Genomic DNA, 24,198 nt, shown 5'->3' with positions numbered 1-24,198 from the left:
CCTCAGTCTTAAATGACCTCCCCTTTATTCTAAGACTGTGGCCCCTGGTTCTGGACTCGCCCAACATTGGGAACATTTTTCCTGCATCTAGCTTGTCCAGTCCTTTTATAATTTTATATGTCTCTATAAAAAACCCCTCATCCTTCTAAACTCCAGTGAATACAAGCCTAGTCTTTTCAATCTTTCCTCATATGACAGACCCGCCATCCCATGGATCAATCCCGTGAACCTACGCTGCACTGCCTCAATCACAAGGATGTCCTTCCTCATATTAGGAGACCAAAACTGTACACAATACTCCAGATGTGGTCTCACCAGAGCCCTATACAACTGCAGAAGAACCTCTTTACTCCTATACTGAAATCCTCTTGTTATGAAGGCCACCATTCCATTAGCTTTCTTCACTGCCTGCTGTACCTGTAAGCCAACTTTCAGTGACCGGTGTACAAAGACGCCCAGGTCTCGCTGCACCTCCCCCTTACCTAACCTAACCCCATTGAGATAATAATCTGCCCCCTTTTTTTGACAATTGATGGATTTTGCTCTTTAGGTGAAACAGATCTTGGCTACAGTTGGATGTTGCATTATTGGGCAAACAGCAGATTTGGTCCCGGCCGATAAGAAGTTGTACAGTATCAGGGATGTAACATCGACGGTGGATAGTTTGCCCTTAATAGCAGGTTAGTAGCACTGCAAGAACTGTTTCCTGAAACTGACAGCAAGTTGGTGAATGACCGACAGTGGGTTATTGAAAGTTTGACAACATGGTGCATCACTAAAAGTGGGTTAATGGATTACCAACATTCATGACAGCTTAATTGAACATCCAGCCTTCTGAGTGGAAGTGGTTTGTGAATCACAGACAGCAGGTTAATGGATCACTGGTAGCCTGTGAACCATCGACAGTGAATTAGTAGAAATCTGGCAGTGGGTTACTTGATCAATGCAACAGTCAAATGAATCTTGATCAATGCAACAGTCAAATGGATCACTGATAATATTTCAGTAGATCATTGATTGGGTAATGGATCTCAAGCGGGTGACCACTGGATTACTGGCAGCAGATTGATCAATCGTTGACAGTGGGATAGTGTAGTGGAACTCGGGCAGCAGGTTAGTGGACAGTGAATTAGTGGAACTCGGGCAGCTGGTTAGTGGACAATGAATTAGTGGAACTCGGGCAGCTGGTTAGTGGAGCACTGACAGAAGTTGATAATCACTGGTTGTAATTGACAGAATCCAGCCAACTGGTTCAGGAAATAATCTGCCAATAATCTGGCGTAAGAACTAAAAGATATGGTGTGGTGTTTTTGGCCCATAACTGAAGGAACCGGGAGGCTGCAGCCACTCATGCAAGCTTCCCAAAGTAAAAGTCCTGGGCACTCACTTAACTGCACCTGCCCATCCGAGTGGACCCTGGGGAACATCATTGCCTGACTTAAGAACAGAATTATTTTGCTGGAATCTCATGCAACTTATTTATATGAACAGGAGTTGCCATTTAATTTGACTTTCCCAACATGTTTTATAGCCACCATTTTGTTTCATTTGACAAGGACCTGTCCCACTTGGGCGACCTAATCCGCGAGTTCTGGCAAGTTTACCTTCGACTCGTACTCGCAGCATGGCCGACACAAGGTCGTAGGAGGTCTTCGTAAAGAGGCTGTCCCACTTGGGCAACCTATTTGGCGAGTTTAGAAGAGTTTGAAAAAATGACATGTTGAAGACCTCCTTCGACTATGTAGAAGACCTCCTTCGACCTCCTTCGACTATGTTGAAGACCAGCTTCGACTAGCTATGACTAACTACGACTGACTTCAGGAAAATTGGACACCGAATAGTGGAGTGTGAAGACGACCTCCTTTCGACCTCCCTTCGACTATGATGATGACTATGACTACCTTCGACTGCCTTCGACTACCCTCGATTACCTGCAGCTAACATGCCAATCTACTATGACCTACTTCGACCTACTACGACTAAACCTACGAGTAAAAAATATATCGATTTTTTTCCATGGCGACCTTTTTTTAGTCGCGGGCATTTTTTAACATATTGAAAAAAACGGCGCGACGTAGCTGAGGCCTCGAGTATGCGGAGACCATTCTCGAGCATGAAGGAGAGTTACGAAGACCTACGACGACCTCGTGTCGACCATGCTGCGAGTATGAGTTGAGGGCAAACTCGCCAAAACACGCAGATTAAGTCGCCCAAGTGGGACAGGCCCTTAACTCCCCTTCACGCTCGAGAGTGGTCTCCTCATACTCGAGGCCTCAGCTAGGTCGTGGCGGTTTTTCCAATATGTTAAAAAATGCCCGCGAGTAAAAAAAAAAGGTCACCATGGAAAAATAGTCGTAGGTAATCGAGGGTAGTCGAAGGTAGTCCAGGGTAGTCATAGATAGTCTTCCTCATAGTCGAAGGAGATCGAAGGAGGTCGTCCTCACACTCCACTATTCGGTGTCCAATTTTCCCGAAGTTAGTCGTAGCTAGTCGTAGCTAGTCGAAGCTAGTCTTCAACATAGTCGAAGGAGGTCTTCTACATAGTCGAAGGAGGTCTTCAACATGTCATTTTTACAAACTCTTCTAAACTCGTCAATTAGGTCGCCCAAGTGGGACAGCCCCTTAAAGTTTTTCAAATATTTTATGAAGAAAAAATCTAGATAAACTTTTTCATTCATATAAGAGGGGCAGAGCAAGATGGCAGCTCAATATCTCATCACCATTCCTCAATTAAAGGATTCTGTTAATATGCATTGTCTGATTTTCAGGTTCCATAATATCGAAGAAAGGAGCGGAGTCCCTGGCTGCCCTCATTCTGGATGTGAAATTTGGAGAAGGAGCTTTGTACAAGGACATCAATGATGCCAGAGAGCTGGCACAATATTTGGTCAGTAGGCAGGAAATGGACAGCAGTCCAATCAGAAGTAATAGGAAGGAACTGAAGTTGATGCTGTGAGATGATTCAATCCTTGTTTATTTTGATGTTTAGTGATTGTGATACCATTGACTGAATGAAAGTAGTGGGATACGGTGAGATTATTTATTGTGTGGTTCTGCATTGAATTATAGGCATGACCACCAGCGGCAGACATCACAATAATGTCCTCTCCTTGTCATAACCTAAACCATCTTCACCACACTGCAGAAAGGAAGTGAGAGGAACCAAGATTCATTCCTTTGCTACACAGTTGAAAGATTCTTTGTGTTACCAACGGGCTTTCCACTTTAGAAGACGTGGAAATGTAGAAGATGAGGAGTGGAAAAGTAAATGTATATACCTAATATGTCATATTCAAGGCTAGATTAAGCAGAACCTGGAGAATTGTAGGAACTGAATACTAAGTTTTAAGCTTCATATTTGTAAGACTCATAGGTTGCCTGTATTTTTGATACGGGATGCTAGTGATGGAGATTTTGCAATTTCAGTCAAGAGCCACAGAGATAAATTTATTCTTGTCATGTAGCAGGGAACTCCAAGGTTTCCTGTCTTCTTCTTCCCCGTAAATAGAATTTCTCCACCTGACCCCATAATTTCCCAATATAGTAATAGAGTGATAGAGAGGTAAAGAAGGCATATGGAATAACCATATAACAATTACAGCTCGGAAACAGGCCATCTCGGCCCTACAAATCCGTGCCGAACAACTTTTTTCCCTTAGTCCCACCTGCCTGCACTCATACCATAACCCTCCATTCCCTTCTCATCCATATGCCTATCCAATTTATTTTTAAATGATACCAACAAACCTGCCTCCACCACTTCCACTGGAAGCTCATTCCACACCGCTACCACTCTCTGAGTAAAGAAATTCCCCCTCATGTTACCCCTAAACTTCTGTCCCTTAATTCTGAAGTCATGTCCTCTTGTTTGAATCTTCCCTATTCTCAAAGGGAAAAGCTTGTCCACATCAACCCTGTCTATCCCTCTCATCATTTTAAAGACCTCTATCAAGTCCCCCTTAACCTTCTGCGCTCCAGAGAATAAAGACCTAATTTATTCAACCTTTCTCTGTAACTTAGTTGTTGAAACCCAGGCAACATTCTAGTAAATCTCCTCTGTACTCTCTCTATTTTGTTGACATCCTTCCTATAATTGGGCGACCAAAATTGTACACCATAAATGCTTGCCTTTATCAGTTGGGGCATTGAATATAAGAATCAGGAAATTGTATTGCAGTTTTATAAAATTTTGGTTTGGAATATTGTGTGCGGTTTTTGTTGCCCTTTAAAGAGAATGGAGAAGAGGTTTATCAGGATGTTGCCTGGACTAAAGAGCATTAACATTAAGGAGAGGTTGGACAAACTTGGATTGTTTTCACTGGAGCATCAAAGGATTAGGCTCCAGTTGATAGGTATATAAAATGATGAGAAGCATAGATAGGGTAAACAGTAAGAATATTCTTCTTAGGATAATTATGTCAAATACCAGAAGGCATTGCTTTAAAGCCAGAGGGGGAGAGTTTAAAGGAGATGTATGGGGCAAGTTTTTGCCCAGAGCTGTGCTGCCTGCAGTGGTGGTGGAAACATATGCAACAGTTTTAAGAGACTTTTAGATAGGCACATGGTTGTGCAAGGAATGGAGAAATATGACTTGCATGCAGGCAGCCGAGAGTAGTTCATTTTGGCATCTTGTTCATTACAGACAATGTTAGCCATAGGGTCGTTCCTGTACTGTATTTTTTTATGTTCCATATTAGTTCCTTTGTTGGGACAGGCCCAATAACAGGTCCATTTTTTTTTGTAACCTTCAGGTTGATGTTGGTAATCGCTTAGGCATTCGGACAGCTGCTGCTCTTTCCAAGATGGACAATCCTATTGGCAGAAATATTGGGAATTCACTGGAAGTCATCGAATCCATTGAATGCCTGAAAGGCAAGGGACCCAAGGACTTAGAGGGACTGGTCACCTGTTTAGGTTAGTGCCTGGTTAGTGCCAAGTGCTTAAGTAATGGGCAGCTTGGGTAACCAAGCACACAAACAAGCTTGGAGGTGTTATTTGGACAAACAGTCTTCTTCTGTGCAGATACAGTTTATTTCCAAAGTCATTAGTGGATTAATATTAGTTATTTTTTGTTAATTGTTGACATGTGCAACATCCTGTAGATAAAAGCTCTAACAATCTTTGTCATGTTTTGTCGATTTTTTAATTGGTTGCTCAAATTGACATGCATCTACTCCAAAAATCCTGCCCACATTTAATGGAAACCTGAGCCCAGTTTGGGAATGTGCTTGCATTAATGTCATGTGTTATAGCAGGAGAAGGACCAGCAAGTGAAACTTTTATTTAGTAGCTTAGAAACAAGTGGGAACCACATTTGAAAGCTCCAGATTGATCAGAACGGTGTGGATTTGGTCTAAAAGTCCTGGCCAAGGGTTGGAAGATTGGACAGCAGTTAATGGGGCTGCCTAGCGTAAAACCAAGTCAAAGGGATGATATGTGCCCCTGGCTATGATGTGCGCACTGGTCCATGCCTTATTAATATAGTTGTAGCAGGCCTTAATTTTGCTGAGTTCCAGAGGAGCTAATTTGCTGAAGATTCCCACTATTTTGGGAGGTGCTATTTTTTGAGGGACGATGGACATTTTAAGTATTCCCATGACTTTGTGAGCGCTAGAGAACTGCACTGCTTGTCCTGGCTCAGTCAAGGCTGTGTGTGATGGACCCCAACACCACACCACACACAGTGGGGTACTGAACTAATAAACCAGAGGCCTTATTGGTCTGAAGATATTATTTAAAATCCCAACATGCCAATTTTGGAATTTAACATTCAGTTAATACATATAAAATTGAAATGCTCGACCACTGGTGGTAAACATAATTTTAGTTGTTTTTATTTTTGGAGATGCAGTATTGAAATAGGCCCATTGTCGCACTGAGTCCACACCGACCGCTGATCATCTGTTCACACGAGTTCTATGTTATCCCATTTTCACATCCACTCCCTACACTCAAAGGGCAATTTACGGAGGCCAATTAACCTACAAACCTGCACGCAGTTGGGCTGTCGGAGGAAACCGGAACACCCGGAGGAAACCGACACGATCAAAGGGAACCTATGCAAACTCTGCACGAACAGCAATGAGGTCAGGATTGAACCTGGATCATGGGTCCCTGGCAATGTAAAGCTGCAGCCTTATCAGCAGAACCAATGTGAAAACGTATGTCTCTTGTACAGGAAGAATTTCTGCTGTCAATAGACAATAGGTGCAGGAGTAGGCCATTCAGCCCTTCGAGCCAGCACCGCCATTCAATGTGATCATGGCTGATCATCCCCAATCAGTACGCCTGTTCTTGCATGTTACTCCAGGATCATGCAATGTGGTTGACTTCGAAATGTCTCATCATGTTAGATCAGAAAGTGGAGACTTTGCCAACATGACACACCAACCAGATTTAAAAAAAAGTGCCTACAGCCGCGCAGGCAGATTCAAATGTGCACATGCATCTGAGATTGCTTAATGCTGACAGTTCCTTCTGTATACAATAGGAGGCCACCTACTCCATATGTGTGGCAAGGCTGGAAGCTTTAAGGCCGGGGAGAGCGACATCAAGGATACGTTGCAGAATGGCTGTGCTTTGGCCAAGTTCCAGGACATGCTGGTGGCACAGGGAGTGACTGCTGGCTTAGCCAAGGCTTTGTGTGCGGGGAAGGACGTACTGAAACGTGCAGTTAAACAGGAAGAACTGAAAGCTGAAGCAGGAGGTATAATGTTTCATTGTATTAGAACATTATAGGTAAACCTAATCATTCAACATGATTAGCAAAGGAAGAGCTGTAAGATGTGAGGGTCTTCCCGCTCTGTCCCTCCTTACATGAAGTAAGGCATGTGGGCGGGGGGGGGGGGGGGGGGGGGGGGGTATTTGCCTTCTGCTGCCAGGAAATGGTGATCAGAGGAAGTTCTGTTCTTTTATTCATCAACTGTTATTCCTGCATCACACCCCCAGCAGTGACTATCTGGAAACTGGCTAAAGGCGAAAATCATGGGATGGCTGGGTTTATCATCATTAATATTCCTTCCATGACACAATAGTTAACAGATTCTCACGGACATTTATTGAGTTTTGATCAGTTGTGACACAGTGAAAAAGACATAGAAACTTCAAGTTAAAAAAATATCTAGAATCCCATGATAAAATTCAACAGAAACATTTCCAATTCAGTTCATCTAACAATTAGAAATCCAGAAACAATTCCATCTAGAAATCCTGTTTGTCAGAGGCTTTAAACATGCAGTTCACAGAAACTCATTCAGCCCTTCGTGTCCATGCCAAGAGGAGCAATGCCATCTGTTGCATGTACCTCTCATTGTTTTCCATACCCCTGCAACATCTTCTATCATGTGCCCATCAAGTCCCCTTTGATCCTTTTGTCAGTTAATTATACACGTGTAATATATTGAAGCTTCCGGCATATTTTTGGGATGTTGGAGGTAACAGGAGCCCCTTAAAGGAAGATTTGTCTGATTAAAATAATCAATCATAATCCGGTAGACAAAAATGCTGGAGAAACTCAGCGGGTGGGGCAGCATCTATGGAGCAAAGGAAATAGGCAACGTTTCGGGTCGAAACCCTTCTTCAAACCTGAAACGTTGCCTATTTCCTTCGCTCCATAGATGCTGCCTCACCCGCTGAGTTTCTCCAGCATTTTTGTTTACCTTCAATTTTCCAGCATCTGCAGTTCCTTCTTAATCATAATCCGGTGGTGTGTTTAACTGCTCTAATTCCCCACTCTGCATGCAACAACAGCCCACCGGTATTCTTGGCATCCTCCAATCCACAGAATGCAATTGAATCTAATTTTGCTCGCTCTTCCAGGGGTTGTGCAGGCAATTCATTCCTTGCCATTAGCCAAGGTACTGCATGAACTGGGAGCAGGCCGCACCCAACCCGATCAAGCAGTCAACTGGACTGTTGGAATCGAACTCCTGAAAATTGTGGGCGACAAGGTTAACAAAGGTAAATGCGCTTTACACAAAGGTCCACCAAGGAAATTGCCAGGAGGGAGGGAAATGTAAGAAGCACTTGGTGGGAAATTAAAAGGAATGGATAATGAGAAAAATGGTGGTATTAAAGATGATTTATTCAAGAGTGAATGTATATTGAAAGGAAGAATGGGACTAGACTAGGTTGGATGTGAAAGGATAATGGAGAGTAAGGGGGGGAATGGAATTGGATTAATTGTGATATAAAAAGCTTCAGTTATGAGGATTGTAGGACATATAAATTAGTGCATTGAGTACTATTGCCCATATTAGGCAATAGGATTAAGCATTGATGGGAAGCTAAACTGTTTCGGGGTGTAGGATTACAATAATGGGAAATTAAAATGTATTGAATTAAAGAGGGCTGTTGTATTAGGCCAGATGACATATCAAATATTAGGCTAGATGACAAGACGAATCATGTGTGGGTAGGATTGTAGGATTCGGTATATTTCATATCAGCAGTGAGTATAAATGTAGGATAAGGGTTGGTGTGATATTAAAGTGCAGTTATTGATACAAAGTTGAAGAATTAGGCTGTATGGATATTCACTTTTTCTGACGGGGGAGAATACACAATGATTAATTTAACTATTTCATATTATAGGTGATCCTTGGATTCGGATTCATTTTGAAGATCCCTCCCTCAATGAAAGCCAGAAAGTTCTTCTCCAACACTCGCTGGTCATTGGGGAAAAGGTGGAATATGGTCCCTTGGTTACTGAAATCATCCAGGTCCAATCACAGGGAGAGAAAAGGCATAACTGCCCAGTTTAGTAAGAGGTTCATAGGTAAGATACGCATTATCCATATGCAAGTAACACAAAACTTTGGTGGGGAAATTTGTCTTGGGTTTGGGTGCAAAAAAAGCAATATCCAAATGATTTCACCTTATAAGGAAAACAATGGAATTAAGTATCAGCTACTTTTATAGTGGGCAATTAATCCCATTTGCTTGTGCTAAATTACTATTGCCCTGCCCTTCTAAACGCTATTAAATTTCAACTGTGACAATTCCCCAAAAACCAGAGTGATAGTGTTTAAAATAATGGAGGCTATGAAAACTGGCATCAACTTGATTGGTCATCAACTCTTTCCATACATACAGTACAAATTACTACATCTTATATCTCAAATTATTCACATATTGGTGGTGTGTAAATGGGTCCCTGGAGTTAAATAAATCATAAAAATGAGTGATACACCAGGGACTCATTTACACGAGTTGCATGAGTAGAATGAATAAAGATGGCAGATTTCTCTCCATGAAGGTCAATGTTGGTTGCTCATCATTGTAGAAATAGCAGTTGATCATCATGCACAGAACAATATAGTGATCAACGTCCAATGTTGGGGGATGTGCTGAAGGACTGATGTTTCAAGACAGATGACAAATTTGCAGTAATTCAGGAATAAGAAGTGCCCCATGCAATTCCGGATGAGGGTCATTCCAAGATTGACTATTTCAACATACACAAGGTCATAAAATGTCTTGCTGCATTGCTCCAAGCTACAGGGATTTTATCTGCATGAAGTGACTGTGGCGGCCTTTTGGCTTGTTTTGCATGTCATTGATGATGGCATGTGTCTTTAAATTTTAGACTGCCCGTTATATTGTGGGTGGGATTTATGACGTATATTTTGGGCGTGTTTGGGGCTACGTTTTTTGCGCAGAAGCTTAGTTGTTAGTTTAGTTTGGAAACAGCATGGAGAAGGTTTACCTTTTGACCATACGAAGTGTAATAGAGACACAAGGAGTTTTCTAATGTTTAAAGCGATATGCTGGAGTTCGATGAAGATTATAGTAATGAGTCAGAAGTTTGGATGTACCTTTTTTTTTCATCAACAATAAAGAATTTATTAATCAAAAGACTGTGTTTTGTAGACTTATCTGTGAAGAAGCTCTGAAGGTCTCTGACGGTGAGCGTGCATGCATATAAAAGACACTCTTCTTAACCATGCTTTCCATTTAGCGGCTAATGGATGGGAAGGGAATGGAGGGTTATGGTCTGAGCGCAGGTATATGGGACTAGGGGAGATTATGTGTTCGGCACGGACTAGAAGGGTCGAGATGGCCTGTTTCCGTGCTGTAATTGTTATATGGTTATATGGTTTATTCGGCCCTTTGAGCCTGCACCGCCATTCAATATGATCATGGCTGATCATCCAACAGTATCCTGTACCCACCTTCTCTCCATACCCCATAATCCCTTTAGCCGCAAGGGCCACATCTAACTCCCTCTTAAATATAGCCAATGAACTGGCCTCAACTACCTTCTGTGGCAGAGAATTCCAGAGATTCTCTGTGTAAAAAATGTTTTTCTCATCTCAGTCCTAAAAGATTTCCCCCTTATCTTTAAACTGTGACCCCTTGTTTTGGACTTCCCCAACATCAGGAACAATCTTCCTGCATCTAGCCTGTCCAACCCCTTAAGAATTTTGTACGTTTCTATAAGATCCCCCCTCAGTCTTCTAAATTCTAGCGAGTACTAGCTGAGTCTATCCAGTCTTTCTTCAAATGAAAGTCCTGACATCCCAGGAATCAGTCTGGTGAACCTTCTCTGTACTCCCTCTATGGCAAGAATGTCTTTTCTCAGATTAGGAGACCAAAACTGGACGCAATACTCCAGGTGTGGTCTCACCAAGACCCTGTACAACTGCAGTAGAACCTCCCTGCTCCTATACTCAAATCCTTTTGCTATGAATGCTAACATACCATTCACATTCTTCACTGCCTGCTGCACCTGCATTCCTACTTTCAATGACTGGTGTACCATGACACCCAGGCCTCGTTGCATCTCCCCTTTTCCTAATCGGCCACCATTCAGATAATAGGCTACTTTCCTGTTTTTGCCACCAAAGTGGATAACCTCACATTTATCCACATTATACTGCATCTGTCATGCATTTGCCCACTCACCCAACCTATCCAAGTCACCTTGCAGCCTCCTAACATCCTCCTCACAGCTAACGTTGCCTCCCAGCTTCGTGTCATCCGCAAACTTGAAGTTGTTGCATTCAATTCCCTCATCCAAATCATTAATATATATTGTAACTAGCTGGGGTCCCAGTACTGAGCCTTGCGGTACCTCACTAGTCACTGCCTGCCATTGTGAAAAGGACCCATTTACTCCTACTCTTTGCTTCCTGTCTGCCAGCCAGTTCTCTATCCACATCGATACTGAACCCCCAATACCGTGTGCTTTAAGTTTGTATACTAATCTCTTATGTGACCTTGTCGAAAGCCTTCTGAAAGTCAAAAGTATGATTATGTGTTTCTTGGTTTGTTTCATGTGGGTTGCGGGGGGAATCGGAGGAAACTTTTTCCAGTCACTTACCTCGATGGAGATGCGATTTTTCTCTGTGTCGCATCTCCGTCCCCCCCCAGCGTCCTATTGTTGCTTTTCACTTAGTATGGCTGTATGGTAACTCAAATTTCACTGTTCCTTAATTGGTGCATGTGACAATGAAAGTGAACCTGAACTTGAACTTGAACGAGAACTTGTTGCCAGTTCAGCTCTCTGGGAAATTGTACCGGTCACATTTAGGTATGTGTGTAAACTAAACAAACATTTTGAAGAACACTGCGCCCTGCAATGGCCACCTTGAGATTCCAGATGCATGTCAATTTGACTCTCTTTTCCACACCAACACTAACCTGTCTGTCCTCAGCTTTCTCTTTTACTGCAGAGAGGCTAAATGCAAATTGGAAGAACAATATCACATATTCCACTTGGGAGCTCATTAAATGATGTGAACATTGATTTTTCCAATCTCAGGTTACTCGTACCCCAGTGTTCTCCTACGTACACCAATCCATCTGGTTTTCTTATCTCTTTGTTCACTCTTACGATTCGCCATTGAATGCTGACTTTTTCCCAGTACCATTAATGTACATGAATAAGAATCATCTACCTTATTAAAAAAGAAAGCAATAGTATGCAACTTTGCTATTAACTCAAAGTAAAACAAGAAACAAAATAGACTGCAAGTCGCCAAGGAAACATGAATTAAAGTGTCGCAGCTGGACATCTCATTTATCCACACATAATCCATAGCCTTGTATTCGCTACCTATCTACAGTAAAAGCCTTTTAAATGCCTCCACCATCACCCCTAGCAGCCTGATCCAGCACCCAGCGCCCACACATCTCCTTTAAACTTTGCCCCTCTCACCTTAAAGCTATGCCCTCTAGTCTTTTGATTTTTCCACCCTGGTAAAAAGGTTCTGACTGTTTCTCCTAGCTATTGCCTCAGACTATAACTAGGGTACAGTTTGCACCTTAACAGGAGGGGGATCAGCATAGTGTCAGGCAGGTTTGCCACTGCTGCACAGGTGGGTTCAAACTAAATAGTAGGGGGGAGGAGATAAACTGGAGATATAAGGATACAGTTAAAGGGAAAGAGAGTATAAGAAAAGTTAAGGACACAAAAATTAACAGGGCAGAAAGCTCAGGAAGGGATAGAAGAGTATCGGAAGAGTCTCCCACCCGCACAGGGTAATAAATGGGTCTAGTTGCATGCAACAAGCATTACAATAATGTGTACGAAGGAACTGCAGATGCTGGTTTACACCGAAGATAGACACAAAATGATGGAGTAACTCAGCGGGACAGGCAGCATCTCCGGAGAGAAGGAATGAGTGATGTTCCAGGTCGAGACCCTTCTTCAGACTCTTACAATAATGCCAGGTTTCTTTTCTGCCTGTATGTTAAAACTTCAAGGTTAGTCTCCCCACAGTTCCTGTTAAAACCACTCCCATCATTTATTGCCGCTATATTGAGAAGGAGTCAGTGAAGCTTCATGAGCACCAGTCTGGATGAATGGTTCTTCTTGGTTCTTGGTTCTTGGTTTCTTGGTCCTCCAAAATATTCCAAATGGAATTTAAACTGGAGGTGGTGAAGGGAGGGCTTAAGCCAGAAAGGGTTATTGGGAAGAAAGAGCTACTTTAAATTTAGTTGCATCTGGTCGGGTAGCTATAGTTGGGTGGAGATTATTCCATGCTTTAATTGTGCGGGGGAAGAACGAATTGCTGTATACATCTGTCTTTGTAGCTGGGATCACAAATTGGATCGAATGCCCTCGTCTGATCCTAATTGGTTTGGGTTTGGTGTAGGTCTTGTAGTCTATGTCGAGCTGACCATTTAACATTTTGTAAAAACAGGTCAAACGGTGAGCTTCACGTCTGTCTTGGAGAGGGTTCCACCCCAGAGAATTCAGAAGTTTGGTGACACTCGCTTCTCTCTCATAGGTGTTAGTAACAAAGCTGCCTGTCTTTGGACACGTTCGATGGAAGAAATGTTTTTATTTGTGTATGGGTCCCATGCTGAATCAGATGTAAGGGAACAGGGGCAAGTTTTATGGTTCTCGATACACATTGCAGAACCATGTGTGTTAGCCTTGCTGGGTTTGAATCCTCTTCCGCTCCCCTGTCATATGGGGTTCCACAGGGTTCGATTCTGGGGCCCCTGCTTTTCTCGCTGTACATACTTCCTCTGGGTTCCATCCTTAGAAAGCATGGCATCTCCTTCCACTGTTATGCAGATGATACCCAGCTTTATTTGCCGCTGAGGGGGGAAGATGCCTTTTCTGTAAAATCGCTTCTGTCTTGTCTTGATGACATTAAGTCCTGGTTGGCCCTAAACTTTCTTGGATTTAATGAAAAGAAGACAGAGGTGATTTTATTTGATCCCAATGGCTGCCGTGAACCTCCATTTGTTGATTTAGGTCCATTGTCAAGGTACGTGAAGCCAACAGTTGTGAACCTGGGTTTTAGGATGGACAGTGACTTTAAATTAGATCGCCAAATATGCGCGGTGGTTAAGTCCAGCTTCTTTCACCTAAGGAAGCTGGCGAAGGTGAAGCCCATTCTCGAGCAGCAGCATTTTGAGACAGTAATCCATGCCTTTATTACATCTAGGCTGGATTACTGTAACGCGCTCTATTTTGGTGTTGCTCGTTCTTCACTGGCTCGTCTCCAGTTGGTTCAGAATGCTGCTGCTCGCCTTTTAACAGGGACTCGAAAGAGGGAGCACATATCGCCAATTCTGGCCTCCCTACACTGGCTCCCGGTGCACTTTCGGGTTCATTTTAAGATACTGTTATTTGTTTTTAAATCTCTGAATGGGCTCGCCCCGCCTTACCTCTCTGAGTTGCTCCACCCATACGCTCCTGCCCGGTCCCTCAGGTCAGCTGGTCAGCTGCTCCTGGAGGTACCGAGGTCTAGTCGGAGGCTCAGAGGGGATAGAGCCTTCTCTGTTGCTGCTCCGGCACTCTGGAACACCCTGCCGTTGCACATCAGACAGGCCCCCTCACTGTCCATCTTCAAATCCAGTGTTAAAACGCATTTGTACTCCCTGGCTTTTGACCATGCCTGAGGCTTTGCTTCTGTTTGTGGTGTTTTTGATGTTTCTTTATTTTACATGTCTTTTTCTACTATTTCTTTTGATTGTTATTTTTGGTGTGTATTAAGTTTTTTGTCAATGATTAGTGATGTACAGCACTTTGTTGCAGCTATGTTTGTTTTTAAAGTGCTCTATAAATAAAATTATTATTATTATTATTATGAAGAATTCATGAAGTTGTTGAAAGCACTAAATTCTTAAACCAACTACTGTAGATGTGAATGTATTGGTTTGCAACTGTCAAGCATCCTGACACTGAAACCCCCAAACTCTTCCAGCAATTCCTTTCAGAAATATGAGGGGTAGGACTGGGATTTAGGCTTGGATTCGTGTAACTCTCCACCAAAGTCCTGTTTGGATCAATAGCTTTTGGGGGTTCAGTTCTTAATCATAGCTAGAGGATTGTGTAAGCATAAGAGTAACATAATGGTGCCATGGTGTGGATACAGCTGACTGGAATGATGGGACAAAAGCTAGTTGAGAACGATGGGTTAAAGGCAGTAAGAACAAAGCTGGATCTTGCAGTGGACCACCGAGGAATGTTTACACACTTATTAGGCACCAGAGTGAACGAGAATGGACATATTGGCAAATGTCTTAGTGATCACCTCGGGAAATACGTCTTGCATTTATTAATTAGTTCATTTCAGCATTAACTTTAGTTTAAATTAGCAATGGAACAAAAGGTATCTTGTAGTTAGGAGACAAAAGCAAACTAAGGTTCTCAAGAGATAATCTTGCACCTTGAGGGAATTGGGCTAGGGTCAGCTGTACAGCATTAGTCACGTAGTCACCATGCTTCACCCAACATCCAGCGGAGCAGTTTAACGTTGTACCTGTTGCAGTGCTGTCATCTATCACTTTAATATGTGTCCAATTTGTGCGGACAATTAATATCAAACTTTCTTAGCCATATTAGTGTTGGGTTAAAGCTTGGATCCCCATGTAAAATCTTGCATGGCAGAAAATCTGTATTGTATATTGACAAGAGAATCTGGAGCGTCACTGTTCATCAAACCATCATGGTGCAACATCTGATGGGCCGAATCCTTTCACTTGTGAACAAAACAGGAATTTGGTAACAAGAACAGTGACCAGATGCATTCAACAACATTGAGACAAACTGCAGTAACAAAGCAGGTGAATAGGGAAGCGGTTGTAGGGACAAAAAAAGGCTATTTCCTTTGCCCCTGTGGCTTACCACCAGCAAAAGCATTCTTCCCAATAAAAGTGACTTTTTTGCTTTGAATTTACTGCATTTGTACGGCTCTTGAAGGACACTTTCTAATTCTTAGTTCAAATCTAACAGCTGTGGAAGTTTACTTGTACACAAAAGAATGATGATGATTTGTCTGGAATCAGTTTGGAGATTGTACAGCAGGGGATTAAAAATAGGATGATCCTCTCATATCAGGACATGATCTGATGGATCTGAATCACAGATTTAATGGTCACATCTTCTTCATTGTGGCAGTGGGTGAGCGATTTAAGGCCCATTCTAAGCAAGTGAATGATGACTAGAGCATTGACTCCAAAATTTCCCTTTACATCGAGTGAGGGTATATATGTCTAATGGGCACAAATGCTCTCTTTGCCATTGTAAAGGGGATTGGAGGACATAGAAGTAGCTGTTCTTCATCTTTGTTAAAGTGTTTGACTGAAGAAGTTATGAAGGAGCACCTTGTTGGTCCAACTAAATTCAGCTAAATTCCTCACACTTTAGTTTTTAGTTTTAGAGATACTGTGCGGAAACAGGCCCTTCGGCCCACCAAGTCTGCACCGACCAGCAATCCCCACAAATTCCCTACACACACACACACACACACACACACACAACACACACACAAGGGACAATGTTTTACTTTGTTTTTACACCAAGCCAATTAATCTCAACCCAGTATGTCTTTGGAGTGTTTCTCTGTTTGAACAGACACCATTCAATCTTCCTACAATTGCCAGAGAAAACACATGGATACTTGGAAGTTCAACAGTTTTTTAATCATATGCTCAAAAACATGACAAGGCTTTGTGATCAGTTTCTCATTGATACAATTAGATGATAAATTACCTTAATCTGTTACATATTGATGTGTTTAGTATAGAATGAATGGTTAGCATAATCCAACATTACATACAGGTAAATGCAGCTAACATACAGGCAACCAGTTTAATAACTAGTATAATCCAGGGCTCGATGCCTGCACCTGATATTTCCAGGAGATATTAATCTGAAGGTCTAGACAGGTGGAAACGTTGTTAACTGCAGTGTGTTGTTCACTAGAAGCTGTTTAGGCGTTTCAGATCACTTTACAGACCTTGTGGTCAAAGCCATGTCGTGCAATATTGCCTATAGTTTAACTGGGCTCCCTCTCAACACTCAAACCCCCATGGGTTTGAAACCACTGCAGAGAATGTAACTAAGTTAGGGTGACTGGGAACCAATGGAGGTTGGAGTAAGCTGTCATTCACATGTTGGTCTTTCAATCTATTTGATGAACCACAAGATTAAAGACAAACTGAGATCAAGAAACTATGTGGCTGATTGATTCTGGGAAATCATTTCACTTCCAGTCAATTTAATCTGAAAGGGATGAGAATTGTGATATTTGGTTACTGTTAATTTGTCAACTATTACCTGGTAGTCGGAAACCGCCAGCTATGTCACTTGCTAACAGATTGGTACAGGTCAGTGCCAGAGAGCACTGTGAAGTACTATTTCCAATAAGCAGGGATGATGGTAATAAAACGTAGAAGTATACAACACAGGAACAGGCCTTTGACGTACAATGTTTGTGCTAATGAAGATGCTAAATTAAAATGCACATTTGTCTGCATTATATCCTATCTTTTCCTGCCTGTTTATACGCCTGTCTTGATGCCTCTTAAACGTTGCTATTGTATCTGCTTCCATTACCTCCCCTGGCAGCGCATTACAGTTACCTACACATTGTAAACATTTGCATCGTAAGACTCCTTTAAATGTTCCCATTTTCACTTTAAACCTACACCTTCTAGTATTGGACATTTCTATCCTGGCAAAAGACTATGACCACCTACCTATGCATTTCATAATGTATATATTTTGTAATGAGTGAAGAATTTTGTAGTTCTGGTGGATGCTCATTTGGGACACAATTTTAGCTTTACTAGAGGTATGGACAAGGGAGTTCTTAAAACTTTGTGTAATTTTTACATGGAGGCCTAAAACTGTATTGCAACTCTGACCACAGCTGGATTAGTGCAGCTAGAAGTTCATGTTTTGAATATGCCTCGACTTGTAGATGCTTTGGACAGGTTGGTGAATTGATTGCACTAATTTTCTGAAAGAATGATTTATTGTCAGAATCGCCACTAATTCTCATGAATTTCTCCCCCTAACAAAATACTTCATTCTTCTCGCAGATGTGGGATTTAAGTGGATCAAATACCTTTTGGTATCACACTCAATACCATGTGAACCTGGGTAGACAGTGACGGTAGAAAATTCAGGTTGAGAGCTGATTGGGATATTGTTTTAACCAAAGATCCAGGGTTCAGGAGAAAACATAGAAATATGATGTTCTCCTCCCTGGCCTGGGGTCACTGAGATCATGAGTGGTCACTACCAAGATTATGGGGTGTCGATCAACACTCTCGCCAGCAACAGGAATGGTCGGAGTCAATTACAAGTTCATGATGCAAGTTAACATTGTAAGGAAGATCCAACCGATTCATATCGAGCATAGCTTTTGTATTGTCTCCATATTTCATCTAAGCAACTGTTGAGAAATGCAAGACAATGAGTGGAGTCTCTATCTTTTGGAGCGTCCATTCATTGCCCTCTATCCTTGTATAACTTACCTATTTTTTTTTCGTCATTTTGCATTCAGACACAAGACCCATTTGTCCAGTATTCTCACTTCATAAATTGTCTTGAAAATAGACATTTCATCATTTATTCCTTCCACCCTGTGAAACCGTTTTCCGTAGCACGTCAATTCTCAGATCAATGTTAATACCTCTGCTATACCCTTTTCAACTGAAAACCATCAACTAGTCTAATGCTACCACTCAAGCTCATTCCTCTAAGAAACAAATTCCCAAAGTGGATTCCATGGTATCCTAAGGTCTCCCATAAAAGAAAGAAAATTCTATTGCAGTTACTCGTAAGAACCTATCCTTGTGGCACCCATTGGATGCTTTCCTTCCAGTTCCCTAACTGTTCCATGACAAAGGCCAATCCTTCAGTACTATGTTCTCCAATCAAAACTTTAATAGTTTCTTCAAAGTGTTTCCATTTGGTTCCTTAATTTGCTCATCAAAGCATATTGGTCTGACTACCATGCTCTCCCATCAAAACATGTACTGCTGGCATTCTAATGCTCCTACCAAAGTATTTTTCTCCAGGACCCTCTCTCTCTTATCAAAGTCAACCCCTCGCCTTTTCTATTCCCATCACAGCCAATTCTGCAGGTACTGAAATTCTACATTTGAGGTCAATTCTCTCTGATACATTTATTCTCTACATGAAACCCAACACAGATCCTATATCTGCTATTGATCCTATCTGTTAAATACCCCAACTGTCTACTGAAGCTCATCTCTCTAGTACTATTACTTCCTAATGATACCCATCATTCTACCTGTATAGTATCCCGCTATGTTCCCACTAAAGCCCTCCTTCTGGTACCCAAACTCAATAAATATAGTTCCTCTATGTCCTTAAACTTTACCCTTTTGTGAAATTAACTCTCACATAATAGATAGCAATTATAATTTAAATAATATTTGTTTAAATAATCAGATAGATTATTCTAAATATTTATTGTTCTATATACAGGAGGACTTCTGTTTCGTAATTGCTAATTATCTTATAACGAAATCTAACACACATCCTAACACACATCATAAGACCATCACAACCTGGAACCATCCACTTATGCCCTGCCTTTCAACACATTTGCCCTTATGGAAAGGGAATAGAGAGAACAGTCGAAACAAGAAGCTAACATATCTACCTGACTGCCTATAAATTGGAACCTTAGATTGAGCATCCTGACATGCTCCTGTACCTCTCCTGCAGCGTGATTGTTTCTCTATGCACTGAAGGGATCACTGCGGTCCCAAGACTTTTTGCAGTTGGGTAAAACACAAGTAAGAAATATATATCATTATTGAAAGTAGAGGTTTGTTTTTGAAGAGCCCCCCCCCCTTTGTTTCAGATGTCCCATTTAGGCTCCTATCACCTTCCCCAAAGAAATTGCATTCTGCAGGCACACTTGCTGTGCACCAGGTTGGTGTTTCAATGCCAGTGATTTCAAACGTGGGAATATTATTGTGAGCATTCTGTCCTATAGGGATCATGTATCTCAGACATCTAACTGCTTCAACACTTGTACTTTACCCATCAATCAGGAGGAAACACAGACTTCCCTTTCCCTTTAACCCAAACAACCCTTGTGAGGCCTGAAGGATGTATCGTGGAGGCCCACTTAGTCAGAGACACAGAAATGGCATCAATGGGATGTGATCTGCTGCATGCTGGTTAATTACTATTGCACCAGAAACTGTGCCGATTGATTCAAGTAGCTGTAAGGAAAGAGGCCCTTAAATTCATGCCTCTGGCTCCAGGGGGCAGTTTTGGTGTTTCCCATACTCTGCTAACTTGTCCTCAATTTCACCCCCCACCCCCCCTCTTCCTAATCTAGCCTTAACCCTTCCCCAACCAGAGAAAATGTAGGCTCATCTCTGCTACTGAATGGATGATTGCCTACTGGGCAGCAGCTGATAAATAATGAGTTATTATGCCAATGTGATGCTCTAAAGAATCTACTTCCAGCACCCTTTAGGCTTTTTCTCTGGCAACTCTGACACCATGCTACAAGATGCCTGTGAGATGGTAATTTCAGAATTCCTTTTCCTGTCCATTTACCAGTCTCTCCAGCACTCTATAATTACATCAGTTAATATCCCACATCAATGAAGGTGCACAAGGAGAACCTGAGTCGACTGCTAATATCAAACAAACAATGTATATAAGTTACAACTGACATTACTCCTCACGACCACAACTGATTTGCCTCTTGCACTGAGTGCTGGGTCGGTACAGTATACCCCCAGCTCTAGTTGGGCATCATCTTTAAGGGTATTTAAAAGGCACTGTTCCTGTCAACATTTATCATGCAATTATTGTTAAACCGATAGTTGATCCAGTTGATATACGTGAGTAACTAGGGAGTGTGTACTTGGCTAAAGATGGACTACAACAGCTGGATAAAATGAGAGCAGCAAATTAATTTAAAGTACTTCATGCTCTCTCTCTCTCTCCCTCTCTGTGGATATACTGTGAATCTAAAGGACTGAGTCACTCTGCGCCAGAATTTTGGACTTCTAGTTTCCCCTTGGCAGTGGGCAAGAAGCGAGCTTTGAATTGATTTCATGCAGCTTTTAAAAACCATGCATGTCATACAGATCATCCTCAGCAATGAGCAGAGCCCATTTCACGCAAGGCAGATGAGATTGCAGAGCAATGGATTGGTGCAACTGGACTGTGGTGGTCCAGAAAACTGGAGCCGTTACTATGGGTGAGTGACCCTAACAGTGGGATTGTTCCAAGCAGTCCTTTCAAAATCACCTCCACTGTTGTAGAAACAAATGTAACCAGTATCCTTTTTTTTTTTTAATTGGAGTGCCATCACTTCTCCTGTTAACATTGAGATAACTTATGTCTGACAAACTTGTCTGCGTTCTGGGCCAAATCTGTTCATTTTAAGTGAGACAAGAATGAGGATGGTTGAGGGAGAGGGGGGTTAGTTAATGGTTTGAATGAAGCAAAGCCAATTGCCCCAGAAGTACATATAACTGGTCCATAGCAAAGTCATGGTTCACTCTACAACAAAGAAAGCTTTTTGCTGGTTTGAGGCCAAAACACTCTGCATCCTGCCAAGCAGACTCTGTCTGCTGCACACTTCTGAGTAGCACCGATTAATATTAAAAACACATAACATAATGTACATAAATCATGCTGATATTATCTCTACCCAACCTATGTTGGGACTGTTGTAAATTAGGGGATTTAATGACATCAGATACAAGGAAAATAATTGTCAGGCTAAAGTATATTAGAGCTAAAATGGCCAGTTAAATAATCCCAGCACATGTGGCATTCTCCACTCTATGCTGCTCCCATTGGCTACATTGGCTCGCATTCTTTCTGAACTGTACCTGTTTATTTTGGTGTCAAGATGATTATGAAGCAATCTAGAACAACGGCACGAGAAGGATATTAAGACTAGAGTTGGATATTCATATGGATATGGAATGGATATGGAATGGATTTGTGCAGCAAACACAGGTTTGATATGATAGGCTTTTCAGAGTTAATGCAAAAACTCACAAGGGGTCCAAAGTACCATGTACTTTTACAAGGATTCTCTTAGTTTGATTGGAGTTTGTTTAATTTTCTTTATATACAGGGAGCAGGGATACAGCTCACAGTTGAGCTCAGGTCCTCGGAAAATGTCAAGTATCAATGCAAGATCTGTCAAACCCTTACTCCAGATAAATGTCTTCTGTTGGGCAGGCGTACTCCAGGTGTTCCTGATAGTATTCCTGAAAAGCTTGGCTGTAGAGAAGAAATAAGTGTCATATTAGTAAGTACAATATATATTGTTTTGTTTCCCCAACCCCTCCTGCAGGCTGCACAGTTCCATGGCCACGAACAGTCCATTGCAGTATCCCTTCCGAGTGTCGCTTCACACGCACTGATGAGTGTGTCCATGCTCACTAACCAAACAAAGACTCACAGGGTGTTCCAGAAGTAGATTGTAATCAGCATTAACCAAATGCCCAAAGATTTTAGTTTCTCTGTTGTTCCCCAGCTCCAGGGGAGCAAGGTAAATTTTAGTAACACAATGACCACCACCTACAGCAACCAAAGACCAGACATTGAGCCAGGTTGCTTGGTATGATTACAGGCCACAGCTCCAGTCATCAATGATTACTGTCATCAGAAGATAATTTCAATCATCTACTGTACTTTTCTCAAGTACTTTTAGCACTTCTGAAAGAATCGCAAGGTATTTGTGGCATGGAAACACTATTCGGTTCATCATGTCCATCCAGATGTACTTTCAAACCTTCACTGAGAAGCCTAGCTAGTTACGGCACATTTGTTTATCGAGGTACCTATTTTCTTTAACTCCCCTCTAATTACAAATCTAACCCTCCTTGCTATTGGTTTTGATGCTAAAATGGATTGTTCAGTAGTCTGATAACAGCAGGAAAGACAGACTGGTGATGGCACACATTAACTCCAGCCACATAGCCGGCCTTGATCCACTGCAGTTTGCTTATCATCACAACTGGTCCACCACATTGCCCTGGCCCTAAACTTATATCTGGAACACCTAGACCACAAGGACCTATGTTAGACTCTTGTTTATCGACTGGAACTCTGCTTTCAACATTATAATTCCATCCAAACTCATCTCCAACCTCCTGGACCTAGGAATCCGCATCCTCCTCTGCCTCTAGATCCTCAACTTTCTGATCCACAGACCACAATCAGTGAGGATAGGTGACAACACCACCTCCACAATAATTCTCTACGCAGGTCGCCCATAGGGATGTATTCTACAAGTTTGCAGATGACATCGCTGTGGTGGGCCAAATCATGGACAATGATGAGATGGAGTACAGGAAGGAGATTCAGGACTTAGTAACATGGTGTAAGGACAATAATGTCTCCCTCAACTTCAGCAAGATGAAGGAACAAGTTATTGACCAGGAATGACCGGTGGAGTACATGCCCCAATCAGCATCAATGGTGCCGAAGTGCAAAAGGTTGAGAACTTCTAATTCCTTGGCTTTATTATGACCAACATTCCATGTACCAACCACATTGATGTGACAGCCAAGGTGGCACATCAACGTCTCTACTTCCTAAGGAGACTGAGGAAATTTGGCAACTCACCAACAACTCTTACAAACGTCTACCGATGCACCATAGAATACATACTGCCAGGTTGCATCATGGCTTGGTTTGGGAACATTGCCCAAGACTGCAAGAAACTGCAGAGAATTGTAGATGCAGCCCACTAATCCATACAGAGCAAACGTCCCACTATTGACTCCATCTACACTTCACACTGCCTTGGAAGAACAGCCAATATATAATCAAAATCATCCCATCTCAGTCATTCCTCCTCTTGCTCACATCTGGTAGAAGGTATAGAAGCTTGAAAGTGTGCACCATCAGACAAGAAAAGCTTCTCTGTTATTAGGCTTCTGTACGGTCATTCCATAAGCTCGGGTACCGTCTAATTCACCTCTACCCCTTTGTAGACATTAGACTTTGTCTATGGAACTGATGCGCTACATGCTGAGACTATATTCTGGACTATATCATACTTTTGTTCCATCCATTGTACTTGAAAAAAACATGCAAAGTGCTGGTCAGGCAGCATCTCTTGTTTGTTGGAGATGGGAGAAGGTGTTGTCACTAAGTGGTGAGGATACATTAACCGAGAAAAAGGCCTGGATGCAGAGGTGGCGGACGAAAAGCTCAACATCATAGCAGGTTCGGAACTCGTTGAGTGTGGGTTTGGGGTATAAAAATAGGGCCTCTGATGAGGAATGACTGTTCTGCATCAGAAAGAGTGAGGTTAGGGGATATGATGAAAACCCGACAAGGGTAGTGGCCGGGGTCAGAGTGGGGGAGAGGAATGGAGGAAGGCACTGTGGCAGGACGATGTGTGTTTGGAGGAAAGGTACTGTGGGGGGATGATCGGGGTTCGAATGGAAGGGGGGTGTATTCATGTGTAGAAAGGA

General features: G+C 42.2%; 2 protein-coding genes across 7 annotated transcripts in view; one reads left to right on the top strand and one right to left on the bottom strand.

Moving 5' to 3' along the window:
• Positions 1-9,868, top strand: part of tymp (thymidine phosphorylase) — a 30,396-nt gene extending 20,528 nt beyond the window's left edge. For 3 of the 5 annotated variants that reach the window (XM_055653254.1, XM_055653255.1, XM_055653256.1), the window contains 6 exons: positions 551-680; positions 2,769-2,887; positions 4,752-4,914; positions 6,491-6,706; positions 7,819-7,959; positions 8,593-9,867. In XM_055653254.1, the coding sequence (XP_055509229.1) occupies positions 551-680; positions 2,769-2,887; positions 4,752-4,914; positions 6,491-6,706; positions 7,819-7,959; positions 8,593-8,762 (939 nt within the window). In that variant the 3' untranslated portion in view covers positions 8,763-9,867. Of the gene's footprint in view, positions 1-550; positions 681-2,768; positions 2,888-4,751; positions 4,915-6,490; positions 6,707-7,818; positions 7,960-8,592 lie in introns of all 5 variants that reach the window. The other 2 variants (XM_055653258.1, XM_055653253.1) reach the window with 1 other exon arrangement.
• Positions 9,869-16,361: 6,493 nt separating this feature from the next.
• Positions 16,362-24,198, bottom strand: part of mapk8ip2 (mitogen-activated protein kinase 8 interacting protein 2) — a 44,869-nt gene continuing 37,032 nt past the window's right edge. For both annotated transcript variants that reach the window (XM_055653251.1, XM_055653252.1), the window contains one exon: positions 16,362-21,991. In XM_055653251.1, coding sequence (XP_055509226.1) covers positions 21,919-21,991 — 73 coding nt within the window. In that variant the 3' untranslated portion in view covers positions 16,362-21,918. The remainder of the gene's footprint in view (positions 21,992-24,198) is intronic.

The sequence above is a fragment of the Leucoraja erinacea genome, chromosome 22, assembly GCF_028641065.1.
Source record: "Leucoraja erinacea ecotype New England chromosome 22, Leri_hhj_1, whole genome shotgun sequence".
In the NCBI taxonomy this organism is placed as follows: Eukaryota; Metazoa; Chordata; class Chondrichthyes; order Rajiformes; family Rajidae; genus Leucoraja; species Leucoraja erinaceus.
Note: the sequence above shows the minus strand (reverse complement) of the source record. Positions and strands in the feature narration are given on the sequence as shown.